The 22,850-nt window shown below is 45.5% G+C and overlaps 1 protein-coding gene across 2 annotated transcripts in view; it reads left to right on the top strand.

The window, feature by feature from the left end:
• NUP98 (nucleoporin 98 and 96 precursor) overlaps nucleotides 1-22,850 on the top strand; it is a 35,982-nt gene that overhangs the window by 6,356 nt on the left and 6,776 nt on the right. The window contains exons 8-26 of one of the 2 annotated variants that reach the window (XM_035330826.1): nucleotides 1,084-1,247; nucleotides 1,980-2,117; nucleotides 2,695-2,782; nucleotides 4,486-4,578; nucleotides 4,978-5,118; nucleotides 7,496-7,629; nucleotides 8,966-9,153; nucleotides 10,356-10,472; nucleotides 10,978-11,282; nucleotides 12,409-12,522; nucleotides 13,189-13,327; nucleotides 13,613-13,790; nucleotides 14,225-14,389; nucleotides 18,411-18,587; nucleotides 19,339-19,492; nucleotides 20,289-20,709; nucleotides 21,304-21,533; nucleotides 21,822-22,091; nucleotides 22,678-22,835. In XM_035330826.1, the coding sequence (XP_035186717.1) occupies nucleotides 1,084-1,247; nucleotides 1,980-2,117; nucleotides 2,695-2,782; nucleotides 4,486-4,578; nucleotides 4,978-5,118; nucleotides 7,496-7,629; nucleotides 8,966-9,153; nucleotides 10,356-10,472; nucleotides 10,978-11,282; nucleotides 12,409-12,522; nucleotides 13,189-13,327; nucleotides 13,613-13,790; nucleotides 14,225-14,389; nucleotides 18,411-18,587; nucleotides 19,339-19,492; nucleotides 20,289-20,709; nucleotides 21,304-21,533; nucleotides 21,822-22,091; nucleotides 22,678-22,835 (3,374 nt within the window). Of the gene's footprint in view, nucleotides 1-1,083; nucleotides 1,248-1,979; nucleotides 2,118-2,694; nucleotides 2,834-4,485; nucleotides 4,579-4,977; nucleotides 5,119-7,495; nucleotides 7,630-8,965; nucleotides 9,154-10,355; nucleotides 10,473-10,977; nucleotides 11,283-12,408; nucleotides 12,523-13,188; nucleotides 13,328-13,612; nucleotides 13,791-14,224; nucleotides 14,390-18,410; nucleotides 18,588-19,338; nucleotides 19,493-20,288; nucleotides 20,710-21,303; nucleotides 21,534-21,821; nucleotides 22,092-22,677; nucleotides 22,836-22,850 lie in introns of both variants that reach the window. The other variant, XM_035330821.1, reaches the window with a different exon arrangement.

The raw sequence follows: 22,850 nt of genomic DNA, 5'->3' as shown, positions 1-22,850 counted from the left end.
GTTTGTTGTGCCACCCTGGTTTCACACAGTTTTTACTCTTCTTGGATGGAAAATAAAAGCCAGGTGTTGCCTATCTGGCAGTTGCAGGTCAGTTGGACTAATCAGCTGGTGAAGCTTTTTGAACTTAATGTAAAGCAAATGCTGCTGAAAAGCTTGAGTTCAAGTTCTGTTAGGTGAAAGTATTAGCTTCTTCCTGTAAACTTAAATATAAGTAGGTACTGCATTTGTGGAATTAAAACGCAAACAGAAGGCCAAATTCCTACAGCTGATAGAAACAGAAGCAATTCTTCCTGCTGCTTTCTGAGGTTAGAACTGTCGGTCCTTAAGGCTTGCTTGATGCCCTTCAGGGCTGAGCTAGGCTGCTGTCCTTGAGCAGGTTCCACGCACAGGAGGCTGTATTAGAACACCCAGACTGCCCAACGGAACAGCCTTGCTGGACTTCGTGTATTTCTCGTGCAGTCAGCTCTGAAGAAAGTTCTGCAGAGATAGCAATGACAGTTGTGGGAGAAGGAACAAAAGCTTTTGTCTGTGTGTATGCTGTGTTTACCACATCACGTGTGAACAGTGTTCTTGTTTTTTCTGTCAGGGGAAAAAAAAGAGGAGAGTGTTTGAGGTTCAGGTGGAAGCTTCTGTAGTGAAAGCTGTGTGGGTTACAGAACAGTTTAGGTAAAGCAGGGGACGGTATCTACCTCCTGCCCAGTCAGCTCTTCTCATGTGCAAACGGTACAGTTCTCTTCTTACAATGGATGACCAACTGGCCATATCAAAAATGGCATATTTTTGGTCAGATCTACCTGTCAGGTTAAGTTTTCTGGTAGTTGTTGAGTTACGCTCACACTGACTTCAGGACAAAGAGAACCTGATGAAAAACCTGATACAAATATCTGATAGAAACTATTTCTGTCTGCATGCAGATGCTGTGCTGGATTGATGCTGTGTTTTGCTGTTCCATTGAGTTGAGGCGTTTCTTTTTCCTGCTGGAATGCACTGAGCATGGGATTGGATAAATTCTTGAGGGTTTTTTTTGAACCAATTTGTTTGGTTTAACAAAGCCAACAAATCTATAATTGGTCTGTGTTGTAGGTACGACTGGCTTTGGAACAGGAACGACAGGGGGTCTCTTTGGTCAGCAACCTCAAACTACAAGCCTGTTCAACAAGCCTTTTGGTCAAGCCACAACAACGCAGAACACCGGCTTTTCCTTTGGGAATACCAACACACTAGGGCAGCCAAACACAAACACAATGGTAAGACAAACTGTTTGAAACCACAGAGCTTTAAATTGTGGTATATCTCCTCCAGCTAGACAGAGGAGGCTGTTACGTAGTTCTTCGGATCTTCGTCAAATTGTAATACAGCTTCGTTAAAAGTAAGATACCAAGCTCTGAATGCTGCAGTCTGATCTAGGAACTTACTGCTAGTTAAAGCAGCATAGCTTTTAACAAGGAACGCTTCCCGTTCTCTTTAAAGAATCCTCTCTCTCACCAACTCAAGTATTTCCAACCGTGTTCACACGGATAACAAATAATAGTGAATGCAATTATACAAATAAATTCCCACTGCACGTTAATAACGATTCTGTACTTCCTGGTGACTAACGAGCCGCGTTTGTGGGCTCTCATGGTAGAAAGGCACTACATAGCTGTAACGTGTTGCGTTGTACATCTGGAGCCAAAACTTCTTGCTTTATTCTTTCTGCGTGTGTTGTAACTTCTCCCAGAAAACCTGATGGAATGGTTATTTCCCATCTCTGTCATTCAAAGTGAGGAGATTCCAATATCCTTCTAAGCTGGGAACAAGTAACTAATTTCCTGGAGAATGAATAAAGCTCCTGAAATGTTCTTCAGCTGTCTTTTTACCCTATCGAAAGGTGAAATATTGTAGGATCACTTCATTAACTGACTTCTTATATTTGTTTTGCCATCAGAAGTGCATTGAAGCATTATCTTAACATAATTTAACATAATTCCTCTTTGTAGGGTCTCTTTGGGGCAACTCAGCCCTCGCAGCCTGGAGGCCTCTTTGGAACAGCTGCCAATACAAATGCTGGTACTGGATTTGGAACGGGAACGAGTCTTTTTGGACAAACTAACACGGGATTTGGTGTTGGCGGTTCGGTATGTCCGTGCCCTAAAAATAAAATAAAATATCTGTTTTAAAAAATAGCTTCTAGAGTCCTGTTACTGTGTGTTGACCTCACGCAAAGTGTCTAAGGCACTGAAGATGCAAAAATGGTACCTTGTAAAGTCAAGGTATAAAGATGTATGGTAGAACTCGTCATCTCTAATGATGAGACGGCAAGAGAGACTGAGCATCTGCCTGTGAATGCCCTTTGACACAGAATCATAGAATTCTGTGAATCTGTATTGCTAGGGGTGCCTCAGTGGCATTGAAAATACAAGCGTTTAACTTTAGATGTTGACTTAAAATGAAGTTGATTCTAGATATTCCGTTATTTGGGTTTTAATCTATGCTCTAGGGAGGTGGGTAAAAGAATGAAAAGGTTATTTCCGGAAGGTGCTTGCTGTATGCTAGAGCGCGTGGCTCCCAGCTAACGCCCCTGTTGGAGTCTGGGTTGTGTGGTCGAAGTTACGCTTGCCTTTAGTTCTGCTTTGTTGCCTGAAGTGAAGCTAGTAACATTTCTCTTAATTTCAGTCTGTCAGGTTTCCAAATTCTCATTTTCTTCCTTTTCAGACCCTGTTTGGTAGCAAGCCTGCTGGATTTGGAACCACCACAACCAGTGCTCCCTCGTTTGGCACAACCACTGGCGGCGGGCTCTTTGGTAACAAACCAACCCTGACTTTAGGAACCAATACAAACACTTCCAATTTTGGTACATATAAAAAAAAGTGGGATTCAATCACTTAAAAATATACTGCATATACCACATACCTGGCTGCTGAGTATCGCGTACTAAATGATTATGAATTTAGAGTTCTCAGGTAAGCCGTGCTTCTGATGGATTTTGCTGCAGAGGAACATCTTGGATGGTGTTTTATACCTTTCTCCTTGGTGGTATTCCCTGACTTACAAGGCAGATAGTGAAGTAAAAGTACCACTGTTTCGTTTAGTGCTTAAGAAGACATAACCTGTACCTTAAAACTTAAAATCAAGGCACTCACACAGCGTAGTGTATTAACAGCCTCTTAAACTTCTGTGGTTGCAAAGGAGTGCTGAAGGAAAATTGGGTGAAAAGAGCAGTATCTATGGTTTGATGGCAGATACAAGGAAGTATACTGGAGTGGGGATAAAATGAAACAGTTCCGGTTTCAGTTTTAGCTGGTTTTGATTCTTCAAACTGAAAACCAAAGTCCCAAGAACTGGGTCTTGTGTTAATGTTGGTCTCTGACACTGTTAAATATTTGGTGTTGAATGAGTGGGTGATCAAGCAGGGAAGTGTGTGGTGATAGTTCCAGTAGTCTTCCTTCATTGGATTTCTCTTAATCATTTTTTTTCCTCCTGAAGCTGAGAGCAACGAAACTGTACTCATAGAATTAAGCAGGAATGGTTTTAGGATGTTCAAGATCCTGATGTGCCGCCTTTTTTTTAATCCGGGAAAAAAAAAAAAGTAAAACATGATTGCTCTGCCATGCCAGCCTTCCAGAAAGAGGGAAGAAATTGTCAAGCCCTTAGGCTGACAGGGGAGCGCTGTAGTGGGCATAGTTTGTTGTGGTGACCAAGCTTAGGTAAATTATCAGCATGTTTTTGTGGAAGTTACTTCCAAGTTTCTCGTTCCACTGCTCTCTAAGAACTAGACAGCCACGTTAGTTAGCGCGTTGACACTTTATTAGTCCCTGTTTAGTGAACGATATTGATTCCAGTGTTTGTTTTAGCTTCCCTGCATTCCTTGTGTTAGCACCGTTCATAGGAAGAGTGGGGTCTGGTTCTAGGGTGTTTCAGATTTTGGTTCCTGACTGCAGTTTTCCAGTTTAATTCTGTCTTCACACTAACCAATGCTTTGTGCATTCACAATCTTCAATTTAAAAATGATCCTGTCTAACGGGTGCTAGATTTGGATTACAGTTAGAGATGTGTCCTCAAGGTGTTCACTCTTACAAACCTGAGTTGTTACTTGCTTTGTCGGTAAGAATCAGAAGTGTGTGTGTGGTATAAACAGTATAAAAAGGGGGTTGTTCTTCCAGGCGTTGAAGAAACTTCGTGTTCCATTCAGTTGCCTGATGCAGCACTGTAATGTCCGTTCTGGCTTTATAGAATTTTTAGATCTGTAACAAACTTAATAGCTTAGGAAAGCAAGATGGTGAATTCCTATGCTGATGTTTTCAGTCCTGTGTTCATGACTTAAATATTTTGTTTACCACTTAAGTTTCTTCTTGCTGCATGTTTAACATGCATGGTTGAAAATGGTGTGTGAATTTTGACCTTAACTATGGTAGGGCTGTCTTTGAGCTGGTGATGCTTATTTATTTAAATATGTTTTTAATTTATTAGCTTTAGGTTAATGAGTTACTGTTTCTGTCCTTGAAGGTTTTGGAGCCAACACCGCTGGAAATAGTTTATTTGGAAATAAGCCTGCAACTGGGACTCTGGGGACTGGAATTGGGACGGGGTTTGGAACAGGTAAACGGTTTATCAGCTCAAGCATAGTCCTCAAACTTTGGTGATAATACACCATTTGAACTACGTGCTAACCCTCGTGTGGTAATGGCCCGAGATGCTTTACCTTGAAGTCATGAACCTCTGTCTGAAATCAGAACGAAGCAGAGCAGGATAAGGCTGTTCTCAATAACCTTTTAGAAATCGCAAGCAGCGTTGCTTATAGCGGTGGCCAGTGGCTCAGAAAACTGATGGCACCACCTGGAGTCTCTGGTGGTCTGACCACACGCGTCTTGAGCTGACACGTCCATGAATGGACACAGAATCTTTCTTGCAATTTAACAAAATTGATTATTTGTGGGATAAATTGGCTTCTAAGTTTGCCACGGTGTTACAGTGAATAACATCCCGCTTCTCCCATAGCTCTTGGGGCAGGACAGACTTCTTTATTTGGAAATACCCAGCCTAAACTTGGCGGAACGCTGGGAACGGGAGCATTTGGAGCACCGGGATTCAATACATCAACTGCTACTCTGGGCTTCGGAGCCCCTCAGCCTGCCGTAGGTAAGTGTGCATTAACCCAAGCTTAACTGCTGCTTCCTCCCTTCTTTCAAACGCCCCTAAATACAGAGATACATCCCCCCGAAGTGGTATGGAGCAAAAAAGAATGTTTGAATAGCTATTTGGGGCCACTTCTGTTCTCAATAGACCGTGACGTTTTCCTCTGGAGATTTTGTGTTTGTATGTATATAAAAAATCAGAAGTAATTCAAAATTACTTAATGTTATTAATAGTTGCAGCTGTTTTAAAGCTTTCTCTTCAATCCTACCAAGCTGTTTCCCATCAATCAATTCTGGGGCAGCAACAGTAGGTGCTTTTATAATAAAGGGGGGTGGAAGTGAAGCATTCGCTTCTGCAGTGATTCTAGCTAGGAAAGCTAGAAAGACTTAACTAGTGAGTGCGGTGTACCATCGGTGTACCACTGCTCTTTATGTTCAGTCACTTCCCTGTCATTCTGTAAATTGGAACCGAGTGGTCCATCCTAACGAGCAGGAAAACAGGCAAAATGACGGGAGGCTGCACAGGGGAACGAGGAGCAGGTGGAAGGAAGCAAGGGCAGGTGACCTGCAGGGAATAGAGATGCTGAGAATCTGGGGATTAAGGTAGGGAAGTTAAAGCCAATGTAGAACTTGGCCAGTGATGTCAAAGGCTACAAGGAGGGCTTCTGGAAGCGTGTGGGTGGCAAAAGGAAGGCTGGGTGAAACATGGGCCTGGTGCTGGATGAGATGTGGACCTGGTGACACACAACGAGGAAGAGGCTCGGGTCCTGAGCGCCCTTTTTGCCAGTTTTTACCAGCGAGGTCAGCCTTCAGGAATGCCAGTTTCCAGAAACCAGGGTGGAAGGGTGGAGGCAGGTAGATGTACCCGTGGTAGGAGAGGATCAGGTGAGGGAATACTTAAGCAAATCTGGCACATATAAGCCCATGGGCCAGGAGGGAATGTGCAGAAGTGCTGGGAGAGCTGGCATATGTCATTGCAGGGCCACTCTCAAATGCTGAATAATTATGACAATTGGTAAAGTGTGGAGTGGAGGGGGAAAAAAAGGTGAGGACTGGCAGAAAGAAAATAACCACTCTTGTCAGCAAGAAGGGCAGGAAGGAAGACTCAGGGGATGACAGGCCAGTCTGCCTCAGGTCTGTCCCTGGGATCGTGGTGGAGCAGCTAATCCTGGAAACCATTTACAGGCGCGTGAGCAACACACAAGTCATCAGGAGTAGTCTGTACGGATTCCCCAAGGGGAAATCATGCTTGACCAATCTTAGAAGCTTCCATAATGAAACGACTGGTCTGGTAGACAAAGGGAGAGCAGTGGAAGTTTCATGTAGGCTATCCTGCACAGTTGGCAGAATAGGAGAGGGGCTGGGGGCTCCTCCGCGGGATGTCCAGCAGCCGCCAGGACGTGGGGCTGGGCGAGTGGCTCCACGGGGCCCTGCTGGGGCAGGGGGTGAGCAGTGGCACCCAGGGGTGCCCCCAGCCTCAGCCACGCTGGGTTGCTGTGAACACCTGTTAAAGTTACTCGACGTCCTGATTGTAACAGGAAAGATTTGACTGAGGGGGGAGCTCAGGAGAAAATGCCTCAATATACTGCAGTCAGGTTTTATATACTTGCTTCCATCGTATTTCCGTATCTTCTAAGCTTGAACCTTCAGTGACGTACATCAGCAGGTGGTCTGAGTAGTCACCTCCGTAGGTATTGCCTTCAGTGGCACAGCTCGGGGAAAGGTCTCCCGGGTTAATGTTTGCTCAGTTGGTATAGCTTTTAAACTGGTAAGAACCAGCTGTGTCTCACTCTCCTCTTGAGCTCCTTGCAGTCTTTGTCTGACAGTAAGGTCTTGTTTCAGAGAGTGGTTTTGGTCATCTCTGGGATTGCACAGCTTCATTCAGTCTGTTTTCCTTAGAAGTAAAATTGGGGTGCTTTATGTTGCTTAAATGTTTCATAGTGTGAACCGTTTGTGGAATTTTAATAGGAACTAAAAGTAGATGCTAGGGGATGGGCGAGTTTCAGAGGCTGTTTTTTGCAGAGAGCTGTAAATTTGATCACTGCAGCAGCTTTGACATACTGATGCTTCAGAAATCAAATGTATTAATTAAAGGTTTTGGCAGGCCAGGCTCATTCTGCTGTTGGGGAACTCCATGCCCTCAGCTTTTCACAGATTAAAAACTTACTGAACGCGGTTCCAAATACTAACGAGGGAGCAGGATGTGACTTCTTCCTGCAGAATTCTGTAGAAACGGGGGTTGAAGAGCAGGGGAAAAAGCAAGCTGAGGTTAATACAGAAATCTGAATTCCTGAGGAGAATCTCTGGGCGTTGTCTTTCCTGTCTACCTTGGCTCTATTGGTAAACCTGTTGAATGCTAAAAACAGATGTTCTCTTCTTAGCACTGACAGACCCTAATGCGTCAGCTGCCCAGCAGGCGATCCTTCAGCAGCATCTCAATTGTTTGACTTACTCACCCTTTGGAGATTCCCCGCTTTTCAGAAACCCCATGCCAGATCCAAAGAAGAAAGAAGAGGTGAGTGTATTAAACTAACTTCCTGGGAAAGATCTGAAATGACTTTATACGTTGTGCTCTGTCATGTCTTCACTTAAGATGAACAGTGAGTAACGTAACGACCTACCATCCCCGTACGCTGTGGTGCAGGGGGTTTTGTTTTGTTTTTTAATGCTATCCAGGACAAGCTTACGCTGGTGCTTTATTTACTGCTTCTGGTACATCAAAGCCTTGACTTTGGAGTTCGTTATGCTCACTGCTGCTAGTTGAGAATGAAGATGGGTAGCTGACTGTGCTTGGAATAGTTTTAGTATTTAGCATGAGCATGACAGTCTTGAGCTGTTGGTTTGTTTTAAAAACCAACAAAACACGCTTCCCGCTGCCCTGACAAGTTCCAGAGGCTGGGGATTCCTCCAGCCCAGCTCTGGAGCCCAGCACAGTGCTCCCCTGGACCCAGGGGGCTCCTTCCCAGGCTGGTAGATGTCGCTGCTGCTTTCCCGTTTGCAGGCACAGCCAGAAGGGCTGAAGATCTGTAGTGAAAGTGCCCAGGCTCACAGCGATGTGCCTGTACGCTCGGGGATCCCCCGAGCACGCGTTGCCCCTCTGTCTGCCCAGTCCCCCTGCCCAAGTCTGAGCCCTCCTACCTGCCCTGCAGGTCTCCTGCATGCTGCCTCATCCTGCTTGCTGCAAAGAGAGGCAGGCGCTCCGCTCACCTTGTAGGCACCCTGTGCTCACGGTTCCCTGGGTGTCAGCACCGCTCCCCTGCCTGTCTGATGTCCTTGCCAGGACAACTGCAATTGCTGGCCCCAGATTCCCTCATGCCTGTCTCCAGTTGTGTTTGTGCACACAGGTTAGGGTGAGATAACCCAGAAAGATGGTTGAGAAGGGCGTTTGAGGATGGGGGAGACAGCGGTGATCAGGCGGGGGGCTCAAGTCAGAAGTATGCCGATTGGTTGTGTTTACATGCAGCCAGCCCGTTTTATGCCTGTTCTCTCTGTCCCCCTCCATTCCCCCTCCCCCATTCCCTTCCTCTAAGCATTCCTGAAGTTTTACGTGCTTCCCCAGACCTCCTGGAATATCCCAAATCCTCCTGTTCCTCTTGGCTTCCCCCTCACTGTTGAAGTCCAGGCCCTCTCTGAAAGCTGTGCTTGTGGCTTCTTGGTGGCCCATCAATGCATGACTGGGGAATTTTGGTCTTCAGCATTGTTCCCAGTACCTGTCATCAGCCAGCTTTGTGTCTGTCCTTGTTTATTGGTTCCCTGTTTCCTTATTGCACTCCTTGCTTTTATAAGTCCTTGGCTCGCTAACCTTACGGTACACGGTATGGAAACTCTAACGCTGCTTCCTTGTGTTGCAGAGGCTGAAACCGACAAACCCAGCAGCCCAGAAGGCCTTAACGACACCCACCCACTACAAACTGACTCCGCGCCCAGCGACCAGGGTGCGACCAAAAGCTTTGCAGTCGGCTGGTTCTGCTAAGTCCCAGCTCTTCGATGGTCTTGATGATGATGAGCCATCCCTATCCAATGGCGCATTCATGCCCAGGTGAGTGTTCGTTTGTGTATGTCAGAGGGAGCGAGCGGTACGAGAATAACTGTGGTATCACTCCAGTTCTTCCAATCAGATCAAGTCCTTTGTAGTGTTGTCTCATCACTTTTAGTGACCTGGCTCAAAGATGAATAGCAATAACAGAACTCGTGTATAATTTGGAGAGAAGCATTTTCTGTGGAGGAGATGGCAATCATCAGCTTAAGCTGCTAGCTGCAAATAAGCTGTAAAATGTGGTGATGAGTGGAGTGAAGAGTATGAAATCAGTTAGTTGTTACAACAAAAGTTTGTATAGCGTGCAGCTTCCTGCATCTGAAAGAGTCATTAGGCTCGTTAATGCCACCAGTTTGAAGACTTATGGTAATTTCTCAGCCTAATGCTGGTTCTATCTCTGATTCACAGCTGTTTCCGTGAGAAGTGGATCGTAATGCTGTGGCTCTATTGTCATGAAGCTTTCGGTTTCGGTCTTTAAGAATACCAGTGGCAATCAAATTGAAAAGGGCTTTAGAAAGCTTTCGTTTTTACTTAAACAAATACTTCAGAGAAGGATGAATCAGTCACTGAAAGTCCCTCTAAATGCATGCTTTAAAAATAACATTCTGTAATCTCTATGAGCTTAGTTTCTCTTTAATTTAATCTGAAACATCTGCTCACTGGGAGAGAGCAGAGTATGGAATTAGTGTTTTATTGAAAAACACCAAATGAACAAAAAGTCAGGACAAAACAGATGCGTAAATTCTTCTTGCAGGTGTAATTGGTGTTAGTCTTCAGTGACTTCTCACACTGCAGGCAGAGAGTCCTAGCATGGCCCTTGACTTGCTCCTAAAGTGTCCCTGTAAAGAAAAGCCTGCATCTGCGGGACAGGCGTCCTGCGCAGGGTTACGTGCTGTTGCTGGAAAAGCACCATTTCGTAGAAACAGATAATGCTGTGGTTTACTGAACTTGGGTTTTGAGGCTTTCAGTGACTTGTTTTTTTCTTATAGTTATTCACAAACCAAAGTCTTGAATGAAATTCAAAAAAAAGTAACTCAGCTACTGCAGTGCTCTTACAGAAGACTTTGTATGTAACAGGTGTGGAAACAGGTCTTACACAACTGGCTTCTGGTCCCTGGAACACTCAAACCAAGCGTGGAGGATATATTTATGCAGTGGATATATCCTAATTTCCCTTTTTGTTTTGTTTTTTTGTCCTTTTTTAGGAAGAGCATCAAAAAGTTGGTTTTGAAGAATCTCAACAATAGCAGTTTGTTCTCACCTGTCAATCGTGAGAACGAAGACCTGGCTTCTCCGTCAGAATATCCAGAGAATGGAGACCGGTATGTCGATGGGTGATGCAGGTGTTTCTACTGGCAAGGAAAAAACTCGTTATGCCTGTCTCTAAATTATTGTTAATAATGTAGGTCGTTATTTTGAGGGATGCCATCTTAGCTGTTCATTGGAAGTGAGTTGATGTCCTGTGAGATTCGTTTACTCTTAAACTGGCCGTCTGTTCTTCCTGTATAGCCACGTGCCACCTCACTCCACCCAAACTCGGGAGTTCAAAGAGGGGTGATTTTTCTGGTTATGTTTCTCCATGTTCTCTTTAGAGAGAGACTAGGGCACTCCAGTGCTAAAGCTCACCCAAAGTGAGAGAAACCTTTTCTTTTGTTTAGTCCTCCTCAGTAAGGTGGAATTCCAAGGAAGCTTTGCTGATCTGGATGGATCATATTCCTAAGATATTTGTTGTGTATCACATTTGTCCCCCTCTGCTCTGCCCTTGTGAGGCCCCACTTGGAGGGCTTGTTAGAGCTAAACAGTTCAATTCGTTTTTCGTTTCTTTAGGTTCTTTTTGTCAGTACCTTCTGATGAAAACCACAGACAAGATGGTGAGCGAGAGGAAGAGGAGGATCACCATGAAGTGACCAGGTTTTACACTAACCCCATTGCCAAGCCCATCCCCCAGACTCCCGAGAACACTGTGCACAAACACCAGAACAACGTGGACGACACCATTGTGGCTCTGAATATGCGGGCGGCCTTGCGAAACGGTCTGGAAGGCAGCAGTGAAGATGCCTCGTTTCATGACGATTCCCTTCAGGATGAACGTGAAGAGGAGACTGAAACCACGCATCATGTGCATCCTGCAGGTTAGATCGTGGGTGGGCAGGTGTTCCTTTACAGACAGGTAGTTCCCAACAGCACTTCATGCATGCTTCTTAAAGTTCTCGTCTGCTGTTTCAGGTCCTCAGCTTCTTGTTTCTCTTCCTCCTGCTTTCTTCCAGATACAAATCATGTTTTTCACTGTCGTATCTTAACGCTGGAGCTTTTTCTGCTGAGTCACCAAGCAATTAAACTTCATTGCCCAACTCTGTTAGACTGATGTAGTGAGATTCATGAAAGGGAGGAGGAGGACCAGATCTGTAGTTGTTCTACATAGTAGACAGAGCTGACTACAGTTCAGGCAAAAGATCTTGGTTATACATCTATTGAAATGCTCAGTAAATACCAGTGTGCAGAGTTCTACAAGTTGCCAAGAAAGGAGGGGGCCATGGAATATGGTTGTCTCTCTATGGACCTGTCCAGCCACCTCTCTTTTGGTACTTTCAGTTCTCAGGGTGTAGCAGTAAAACTGGAGAATGTGGAGAAGTGGGGGGGGGGGGGGGGGGGGGTGGAGAGGTCTCAGATCGCTTTCACTTAACACAGGCTTCATAGCTTGTATGGAGCTTTATAGGTGAAGAGGTGGGGGGTTGTTAGTTCTGTTAAACATGAGCGGTCTGGAAAAGCTGAAGAAGAAAAGATGTGTTCCTCCTCTTCAGTTTACACATGCATCTAATAAAAGCAACAGGTGATGTGTTGAGAATAAACGTTTTTAGAAGCCACAATGGCAAGAAGTTGGGGATGTAAAAAGCTTATGTAGGTTTTGAAGATCATTAGGCAAATTAATAGCAAAAAAAGCACTGGAGACTGTTAAATGCAGAGGATGCTTACCTTGGTCAGCGGGTACTGTGCTCCCAACTCATTAAAGCTAGAAGAGTGTTTCTGTCAAGTACTGCTGTATGTGTCTGGAAAAACTTGCGTAGCAGTTGTCTTAAACTTGCTATGGAAGCTCTGGAATTAAGGCATTTCTGTCTGCTTTTGTTGTGCTGATTCTCAGTTTGCTTGCAGCCTTCATTCCACTTCTTCTGCAAGCCTGGACAACTGCAGCTCTTGAAATGGTAAAGTTGGCAGTCTTGCTGTTTGTTAGCCCGCTTCTCATGGACTGTTCTGTTGTAGGAATTGTTCTAACAAGAGCTGGCTATTACACCATCCCGTCCATGGAGGAGCTAGCTAGGCTTACCAACGACAGAAATGAATGTATTGTGACCAACTTCACCATAGGCCGCAAAGGTAAGCGCACACAGCTTTTCTAGTTACTTAACCTTGAACCAGTGAGGTTTTTTTTAAAGCTATGGAACCTGAATTCCGTACCTTCAGCTTCATTATAAGCAGTGCTCCTGCACTGTGAGCAGCTTACACCAAAGACTAGAAATCTTTCAGATTGGTGGTGCTAACAACCTCTGTTCTGGGATAATTTGAAAGAAGTGAATGGGAAAATGAAAAAAGCACCTGTAGCAACCTTCTGGAGCAGGCTGCATATCAGATCATTGTTTCCATCTCAGTTACTGCCAACGTTTGGGTGTACTGACTTCTGGTGAAGAGCCTTCAGCCTGAACTATATTCCTTACTGCTTCTATTTAAAAATAAAATATCACATAGTATTTTTAAAACACTTCTCTAAATGTGCTCTGAAGCCAAGGGTGTGCTTGGTACTTGTGTGGGCAGTATCGATACAAAAAGCTTTCTGTGCAAGTGCTGACTTAAAAAAAATTGCTAACATCTTCAGCATTTTCACACGGGGAAGTGAAGCCACTTGTAGTCTGTTCTGGAGACATAGCAAAGGCAGGAACTTAGGCTGGGGAAGGGAGGAGTACGGCAGGAACTTAGGCTGTCTGTCATAAGATTATTTTCATGGGCAAGTAGTGATGTTTGGTCACCTTCTGCTCTGCTTTACAGGTTATGGATCAATTTACTTTGAAGGAGAAGTAAACCTAACTAACTTGAATCTGGATGACATTGTACATATCCGTAGGAAAGAAGTGATTGTTTACCCTGACGATGAAAGAAAACCACCTATTGGTGAAGGTTTAAATAGGTAATTAAAAAAAAGCACTTAATAGTGGCAGTGGTGAGTAAGGATGCTTTTAGAATGCTGACTTATTGTTTATACTGTGTTTGCAGGCAGCTACCAAGAAATCTGAATCTGAAGTGTGCACACAGGTTGCAGCATTGTACAGTTGCTAGACATCTTAAAGTTTCTTAACCAAAACTTGGTTTAAAAGCCAAGTTTTGAGTCAACATGGTCAATTTTCAGCTCTGTGCCTTAATACCTTTGCCTCAAAGCCTTGTAGTCTCTTACGTGCTTTTCCATCTTTAACAGACGAGCTGAAGTTACATTAGATGGAGTCTGGCCTACAGATAAAACGTCTCGTTGCTTGATAAAAAGCCCTGAACGACTGGCAGAGATGAATTATGAAGGTAGACTGGAGTCGGTATCTCGGAAGCAGGGCGCTCGATTCAAGGAGTACCGCCCAGAGACCGGATCTTGGGTGTTTAAGGTAATGCTTTTGGTTTCCCAACCAAACCAGTAAAAACTCTTGAGTAGCTGGAGGCTTTCAGTGGAAGCACTTCACTTTGTGGGTGACATGGCACTGGCGCGGGTTGCCCAGAGGGGTGGTGGAGTCTCCAGCTTTGGAGATGGTTGAAAGTTGCCTGGACGTGGCACTGGACAGGCGCCTCTGGGTAGCCCTGCTGGAGCAAGGGCTTGGACCAGACGTTGGACCTCCATCGGTCCCTTCCGCCCTCACCATTCTGTGATCCCCTGAAGGCCAGTGTACAGCAGGTCTTCTGTACAGAAGCTGGATTTGTTCCAGCCGTCACAACTGCTCTGTAAAGCTGACGGTTACGCCAGCTCATTGTTCGGGCCTTTTGGAAGTAAGTGCCTGAAGTCTTGTTTCTGAGGTGAGACACGTTTGTTCTTCTCATTACACAGGTGGCACACTTCTCCAAGTACGGCTTGCAAGATTCCGACGAGGAAGAGGAAGAGCATCCTTTAAAAGTGGACACAAAGAAGTTAAAAACCACACCTGTGCCACCTCCAGGGCATCCGCCACCCCAGCAAATGACCCTAAACGGCAAGCCCACGCCTCCATCTCAGGTAGAAGGAGGACAATGACTAAACGGGAATTCAGAAAATGATATTTGAAGAATAGCTGGCCCCCAGGGAGGGGTCGCTGATGTTACAGTTAGCCTGGAAACCAAACAGCAGAACCATACACAAACTCTTCTGACCTCTTTGAGTGTTTGTGTGTTTTTTTAAGATACTTGACAATCCCTTCTAAGGATGGGGGAGGTGGGAGGGTGTTGAACTCTTGTTTCTTGTTTAGATTCTGGTCTAGATTGAATTTGGCATAGTTGCCACCTATGGAAGAAGAACTTGTTTTTGTGAATATCGATTATATTCTATATAATCATAATGCCTTGTGCTGCCTGCATTGAGGATGACATTGTGCATTAATTTGACTTGACCATCTTTTAGTATGCAAGACTGTATGCTTGATATTTTCAGAATGCGCTCTATTTTCATTAAAAGCTACTTTTTAAGGCTGGTTATACACTGGATTTTTAAGTGTATTGGAATTGGACGGGATTGCTTCTAAAGCTTTGTAATGTGTCATATTTTTCCTGTGGGCCTTCCATAGGGAAGGTAACACTTTATCCAGTTGGTTGGTAACCCCTTATGGTCTAGTGGTACCTTCACTCAAACCAAAATCTCCTGGGTTTAAAGGTTAGACTGATTGCACCTGATGCTCTTACACTTTCCAAATACAGCTAGTATGGATATTGTCAAGCTCACCTAGAATCTGCTTCATGGTGGATGGAAAAAAGCTTCTTTGGAAGGCATCCTGGCACTGGTGGATAATGTGCTCTTTATGCCGGGTGTCAGTGGTAAATGTTTCTGAAATGCCTGTAGTTTTAAGTAACTTGCCATAAAACAGCATGCAAGTGCAGAGAGCAGGAGACCTGAAACCAGGCTCTTGGTTACCTAGCTGGGGAAAAAATAAACCCTAGCGGTTAGGACATGCAGGAAGGTTGAGCAGAAAGGTATCGAGCAGGAGAGGACTTGTGTTGCTGTGCCTAAGCAGGCTTTGTTTTTACCCTTCAGTAATCTGTGACAGCAGTGAAAGGAGATCTGTACGTTTGCAGCTCACTGAGGCATAGATCATGTGCCGAGGTGCTGCTTGGCACGCGGCCGGTGTTGGTGACCCCTTTAGATAATGGGAAGTGAAGGAGGACAGGTTTTTTCTGTACCTCTGCAGTCAAAGGATGAGGAACTGCATAAGAGTCGAATAGCTTGAACACCCATTTTTCTGCACTGGCTCCTGTCCTTGTGAAACCATTTGAGCAGCATCTCTTCAATTGCCAGAGGCTTTGTGTAGCTTAGAGCCGTGGGGACAAGGCTCTACTCACTGCTTCGTGAGAAACAGAAAATCATGCTTCATTACTGCCTGCGCAACAGACTAATTTTGTTACTTGTGTGGTAGGAATTCCCATTAAACCAACCTGGAATTGCTTTTAATCTTACGTAGTCTGTGGTCTAATCTCAACCTCTGCTGCCAAGGCTTGTGTGTTTGTACAGCACTGCCTTAGGTTTCCCGGCAGGTTACGGGGGCCTGGCCGTAAAGGCCTGTTGGCAGCAGTTAACCTGAGTGCTTTTCAGTGAAGCCAGCACTGGTGCACTTCAGGGATCCCCGTGGCAAAGTGCTGATCACCTTACGAACAGGAAGCCAGCGACTGCACAGTCCATTTGTTGAGCAGGGCATGCTTTTGTAGTGACAAATGAAGTAAACTGTCACCTCTTATGGGTCCAGAAGAATCCAGAAGCAGTTAGCAACTGCTGCATTGTCACACCTGGCTCGCTGGATAATTAAAACCTGCTAGTTCCTCCTGCTCTTGCAAATACTTAAGGAATCTACTTTACATTTTATTTAAGAGGTGAACACGGGGCTGTCTGGCAGACTTCCCTCTCTGTGCCACCTTTTAGTCTTCCTCTTTGTTTCTTATTTGTGCTAATTGGGACCAGAGCTGATGTTTTAAACAGTCATATATACTTGGGAATACGCGTGATTTATTCAGACCTGTCTTGTAGATCCAAGAATACTTAAAAACCTACGTGGTTGTTAATTAACCTCTTTGACTTGAATCCCATTAGCTAAGGGTTTCGTTTGTGAAAATAGGAAGGACGGATGTCTCGGTCAATTTCCCAAACCTCTGAGGAGCTGCATAGCCTGTCCTGAACACTCAACAGATGCTTTGTGTAGAGCATTTGCAGATAATGTTCTCTAGCCTGTGGGAAGCTTTTTAGGAATTAGTTTTGGGGGTTTCTTCCTTCACTAACTTGAATATTCATGATTCTGTTAATGTTGCAAGGCCCGCAGGAAACAGCTACACCAGGGGCCTTGCTGCATTAAAGCACAATGAAGGGAGCAGTGAAACTTTTGTGTATAGCCATGTTTTGACTTGTAAATCTGTTCTGCATACTGCAGACAGACTCAGATACCACTCGCTAATGCTGCTTCTGTGTCTGCCATCAAGTTCTATCTTTTCAGACCCCCAAGTCTGACTTCATCTGCCTCATCTGATAACCGTTGTCATACTTATTAGCTGTTTTTAATGAGCTAAGTAGCAGTCCATTTGAATATGCTTCGATTCCTTAGCGTGGCTTCCTTGCTCATACATATGCATTGCTTCCACCGCTCCGTACGTGGCTGCGTCCGGAACCCGCGTAAGCCGTACGCAGGGATCTCCCCCGGGGCGCCCCTCAGTAAGGGACAGGCAGGGTTAGGCTGAAGTAGAGCCAGCGCGCGGGAGGCCGGTCACCCAGCCGGAGCCTGGCAGACAGGCAGGTAGCGTGGCACAGACGGAGCATCTCCTGGGCCAGGTGCTGCTTTCAGCTCGACCCGTTGGCTGCACAGTCCCAGCCCTGAATGGCGTCCTGCAGGGGCTTTGTGCTAGCAGAGCTTCGTGTAGCAAAGCTGAAGAACAGTTAGAGTGCTTGCAGCCCTGTCGTGTCCCACACTGGTAGAGGAGGGGCTCGGTGCATGGCTGCGAGATGCTGCCAGCAGCCCTGGCTGGCACCACAGCAGGCTGCGCACACTGCTTCCCGCTAGAGCTGAGGGCAGTGCTCAAGGTTCATTCCTGATGTCTGCGCGTCATCGGGGCGGGATGAACGGCTTCTGGCCTGCCTGCCCTCTGAGGCTGGCTTCTCCTAAGCATGTGAAGGTGCACAGAGGTCACCTCAGGCTCATCGCAAAGATGATGCCGTGCAATTGCCTTTGGTAAAATCACAGCATGAAGTCTTCCTCCTGCCCTGGGCTAGGCCCAGACAAGAGAAACTTAGCTGCAGATTGGAAGAAAACTGTTTAACTTCTGATCTGCTGCTGAACAGCAGGATACCCTTAGAAAAAAACCCACAACTCTCACAATTCACAACTTTCCAGTCCAGTACAATTCTGTCCTGGTTTAAAACAAATATACGCGCACACATACGCCCTCCATGCCCCAGTGTTGCGAGATCATGAAGGAGGCTGTGTATATCTAAGACCTGTGACGATTTTTGGTGGAATATAAACTCAACATTGTACAATGTCACAGTTGGGAAACAAAGCAGTGTTACAGAACTCATCTGTTCCTCGTCAGCTACCCCTGCTTCCGCAGCTTAATGCTGAGAGTCACTGTTTTAAACAGGCTGCTCAGTCATCTAAAATGTCCCAGGTTAAACTCGGGCCCAGAAAACTTCTGTATGTAACATTGTGAGAGAGGAGGGAGGGAAGGCAGGATGCACAAACCCCATTCCGTTTTTTGGTCATGTGAAAAGGGAAAGCTGAAGAGCAGTTTCTTACACTGAATAGCAGAAATTGGTAAATTTCAGAAGGCCACAACTAAACTGTGACTTCTTCACTTTAAACTTCTTCGCTTTAACTTTCACTGTAGCAGCTGTGAGGAAAATGGGAACAGGTTGTATATTCCTCCCTAAACTTAATTTGGCACAAGCAAGGGAGTACTCTGCTTCGTTTGCAGGTGATTGTTGAAGCTATGAAATGCTCTTTCTCAGCAAACTGATGAAATCTGTTTTTAAATCTGTTTTTGTCTGACGTGGCCTCTGCATGTGTCCGCAGACCCCAGAAGTGGAGCAGCTGGGCAGGGTTGTGGAGCTGGACAGCGACATGGCAGATATCACCCAGGAGCTTCCCCAGGAGTCTGTTCTGGAAGATAACATGACAGAAGAGCAGGAGGCAGTGCCTGCTTCTACCCATATTGCATCAACACTGGGTATTAACCCCCACGTCTTACAGGTGAGGGTCTTGTACTCCCCCCAAAGCAGAGAGGGCTTTGTAGTGTCCATCAGTAACTTCTCAGTTTGCCCGCCCGAGGCTAGTTATGTACCAACTTGTGATAAACTGTGCACCGCATCTGTAGCGTGATTGCATCTTGCACGCCAGACTTCTGTGGCTGGGGGAAAGGTTTATAGATACAAAACATTGAAAGCCGACATGCGAAGCGTCTGAAGGCTAGAATTCAGATCTCAGAGTTCGGAAGTGATAAACTACTAACTAGCTAGGATTGCCTCAAGCCTCGTTTGGAGAAAAGAAGGTAAAAGGGTAGCTGTTCGTGATTTTATTTTTATTATTATTTTATTTTGTTATGGTGGTTCTGGTTTTGGATGAAAGGATAACACCTTGAACGCTTTGGGGGCTTCTGCCGTTTTTTTGATTTGTAAGGAAGAAATAGTCCTTGGTTTCTCAACTATCACATAAGCTGAAATAGAAGTAGAGCTAAGATCTAAGAAAACATGATTATCAGAAGTCCCCGTGCCCATCCTAACAAGTACTGTGACAGTGGCTTAACTGGTCATTTGTAAATGTTTATCATCAACTGGCAACTTGCTTCCGTTTCTCCTCAGCTGTGTGCTTTTACTTAAAACACTCGTGGCCTGCGCGTACTGGTTGTATGCAACGTGTGGAAGTTATCCTTCCTGGGAAAGGTGCTGGTGAGATGCTAATAGGAGGATTGCTAACGTGCAGGCTTGACTTCTCACCTTTTTAGATTATGAAAGCTTCCTTGCTTGCTGATGAAGATGACCTAGATTTGATCCTGGATCACTATCCTGGGAAGCAACCTGCAAAAATGGATACTTCTCAAGAGATCTGTTCTCCGAGGCCCCCTATTTCAAAAGCACAAGGACAGAAAAGATGCTCAGGTATTGTGGGAAACTACGTGTTGCATGAAGAACGAGCGTAATTCTGACATAAATAGGAAAAATCCTGTCACTGGCCGAATACCTGGCAGAACAGTTGGGTGCCATGGTGGGCTGGCTTTGGCCAGCAGCAAGACGCTCACCCAGCTCTCTCTTACTCCTGTTCTTCAACAGGACAGGGGAGAAAACTGAATGGAAAAAGCTCACAGGTTGAGATAAAGACAGGAAAACTGCCTGCCAGTTACCACTGCAGGCATAACAGGCTTTTTTGACTTGAGTAAAACTAATTTATTGCCAGATAAAATAGATTTGGGTAGTGAGGGGAAAAAATGAAGTGCTTTCTTAAACGTCACCCCTGCCCTTACCCAGTCCCTGAATTGAATGGGCAGACCTGAAATGCATCAGTGGGTATGGGCCCAGCCCTATTCCTTTTAGTAGCAATCAACGTGTGCTTTTTCTGAGATGTTCCTGTTCTCGTGGTCTCGCTATAACAGTAGTGGTTAAATTAGCGATTTCTTTGAAAATCCCAAATTTTGGGGTGGGGCTCACATATGTACTGGTTTTGGTGTGCTGCCACGTACTTCAGTTTGGGTGACGCAAACGAGGCTGTGCGCAGTGGGTTTCCTGGTTCTCAGTACTGCGAGTAACTGTGCTTAGCAGTGCTTTACCATCACGAGTCGTGGTGAGTATTTTCACTGGCTGGTTACGAAGTCCTGAAATACCTGTAAAATACCAGAAACGTGCGGCTGAGAAGTGAGCGCCCGTTCACTGAAATATTCTTCCCTCCTCTTCCTCCTAGTTGGTGGGCTGCTGCAATCAAAATTCACCAATGTCATTTTCCAACCGCCTGGCGCTGCTGTGCAGGACTTCAAGGGACTGAGGACTTCAAGCAGTTCCCCCTCCGTTGCCCTTTGGTCAGCAGCTTCTCCGCTAGCGTCTGCGTTCGCCGTACCTCTGTCGGTCCCGGAGGTACAGGTGAAAACAGTGGGTGTCCGCAGACAGCAGGGGCTAGTACCTCTGGACAAGTCCATCACCCACAGGAAGGGGAAGCTGTTGATGGATATGGCGCTCTTCATGGGGCGCTCGTTTCGTGTTGGCTGGGGACCCAACTGGACGCTCGTTAATAGTGGAGATCAGTTAAGTAGATCAAGTGAAATGGAAGATCCTCAATGTGAGCCTGTGGAATATGGATTCCTGCCTGCTCCGGTTGCACCAAAATTGTAAGTTGTCGTTTCCTTCAGGGTGGTTCTTCTGTACTCTATTGAAATATGAAATAGTCCTGATTTTAAGTCAGCACCGTCTTGAAATTTAGTGCAATATTCTTCCTGATGTATAGAATGGGTGCAAGATGGAAGATCATGTTGGCCGGGGGATCTTTTATGTTGCTGCTTCACAAAAATTTGTATTAAAAAACTGGGATATCGTGACAAGAGTAGTTATTTTTTTAACATACAAATAGCACAGTCATCCAATAAAGGTTTAAAGAAGTAAAGGTCAAAACTGATGTCCAGGAAGCATTCTGCTACTTAGGACTTCTGTATCTGCTTTGCTGACAGAACGAGGTGCTCACAAATCGCACCGAGTTGCGGTGAGCTGTGCTAATGCCCTTAACTGCATCGAACTCAGTTCAGGGAGATTTATTTGCCAAAGTCTGGTTCTGAATCCTGGGCTGTGTAACCAGGTTCTCTGTATATAGCTGTTGACTTTGGATGGTTTGTCACGTTGTCATTATGTTAAAATTAGGACAAGCAGCGTAATGCAACTGCTCACGTGGAAAATAATTCAGAACATTGCTGCCTGTGTTTCTTCTCCAGACTCTCAGAATCTTCTTTCAAGGTTCATGTGGAGAAAGTGAACTTAAAACAAAGGAAGATGGACAGAGACAAACAGTTTTATCTCATCCCGCTGGAGATAAAGCTGAAGCACAGCACTGTCCATATGGATGAGCAGTGTCCTCTTCTGGCACCCAATCCAGGAGTTGCTGTTATCCATGACTATGCTGACTGGGTCAGAAAGGCATCTGAGGACCCTGCTGTGACAGAAAGTGAGTGCTGAATAATTCTTTTCACAGCGATGGCAATAAATCTGGAGAACTGTCCAGTTCAGGTTAATTTCAAGTTAATCAGAGCAGCTGAATGTCAATAAAACATAAAAACCAACCGTACCTCCGCGTTCTTTCTGAAAGCTTAAACGTGTGTGTTTGCGTTTGGGTGGCTGACTTCCTGCATTGACGTGTGATGTCATAACTTACAAGTTATGCTAAAAACATTGTGACTTTTCTAAATATTCTTCTGGTTTCACTCCTTATGACTGGCTAACTCTGTACTCACAGCCGTTGTGAAGCACTGGTGCTTGACGTGGACTTTATGTGAAGCAATCTGGGGGAACTTGAAGGAGCTGGACGCCAACCTGGAGGAACCCAGTGAATACAACCTAGCCCTGGAACGCAGGAGAGCCTTCTCTCGCTGGCTGTCAGAGACTGCTGCGGGACGAATAGATGAGGAGGTCTCTTTGTCCCGACATGATAACCACGTGGAGGCCGTGTTCAGCTTCCTTACTGGGAGGAGAATTGGCGAGGCTTGCAGACTGGCGCAGCAGTCAGGTAAGATGCTTGAGTCTTGGTTTTTTTAGGGAGGAAGTGGGAGTTGAAGGCATAAAGAAAACTTAAATTTCGGGAGCTGCTAGTGAGTAACTAGTCACCCTGAATGCTGAGTTTTCCCTGTGAGATGCTGGTTAAGGTAGAGTCTGGCTTATCTATTCCTGCACGCAGGTTGGGTTGGATTCATGGAGGCTCTTGTTGGTTCTCTTGGAGTTGGCAAGTGGTGCTGTATTGCATTTGGAACTGCTTTTTTTCATGGTGTATTCTCTCAATGTTCTTTATTTTTGAGCTTCTGTTAAGCTACTTACGTTTGTTTAAAAAACGTGTATTTTCAGACCTTAATGGCTAGTTCCTTCTTGGACTCTTACGTCAGCTCAAATCTCAAATCTTTTCATTTGGCCTTGTTTGGGAGGTCTGTCCTTCCTATTCCTTTGTCTTCCTCCCAAGTTATTAGGTGTTTATGGAGTGCCTTAATTCACAAGGAACTAGATAATGGCGCAGCCCTAAGCTGAGCAAAGGGCTTCACAACTCAGAAACAAGCAGCAGTGGCACAGACGTGTCAGCGGTGTGCTGTTCTCTCCTGTTCCAGGTGACCACCGGCTTGCTCTGCTCCTCTCCCAGCTAGCCGGCAGCCAGCCCCTCCGCGACCTCCTCACCATGCAGCTGGTGGACTGGCACAGGCTGCAGGCAGACTGCTTCATCCAGGAAGAGAGACTGCGCATCTTTGCGCTGCTTGCAGGGAAACCTGTAAGTTCTGCTAAG

Source organism: Oxyura jamaicensis, chromosome 1, assembly GCF_011077185.1.
Source record: "Oxyura jamaicensis isolate SHBP4307 breed ruddy duck chromosome 1, BPBGC_Ojam_1.0, whole genome shotgun sequence".
In the NCBI taxonomy this organism is placed as follows: Eukaryota; Metazoa; Chordata; class Aves; order Anseriformes; family Anatidae; genus Oxyura; species Oxyura jamaicensis.
This window is presented reverse-complemented; position numbering and strand designations above follow the sequence as displayed.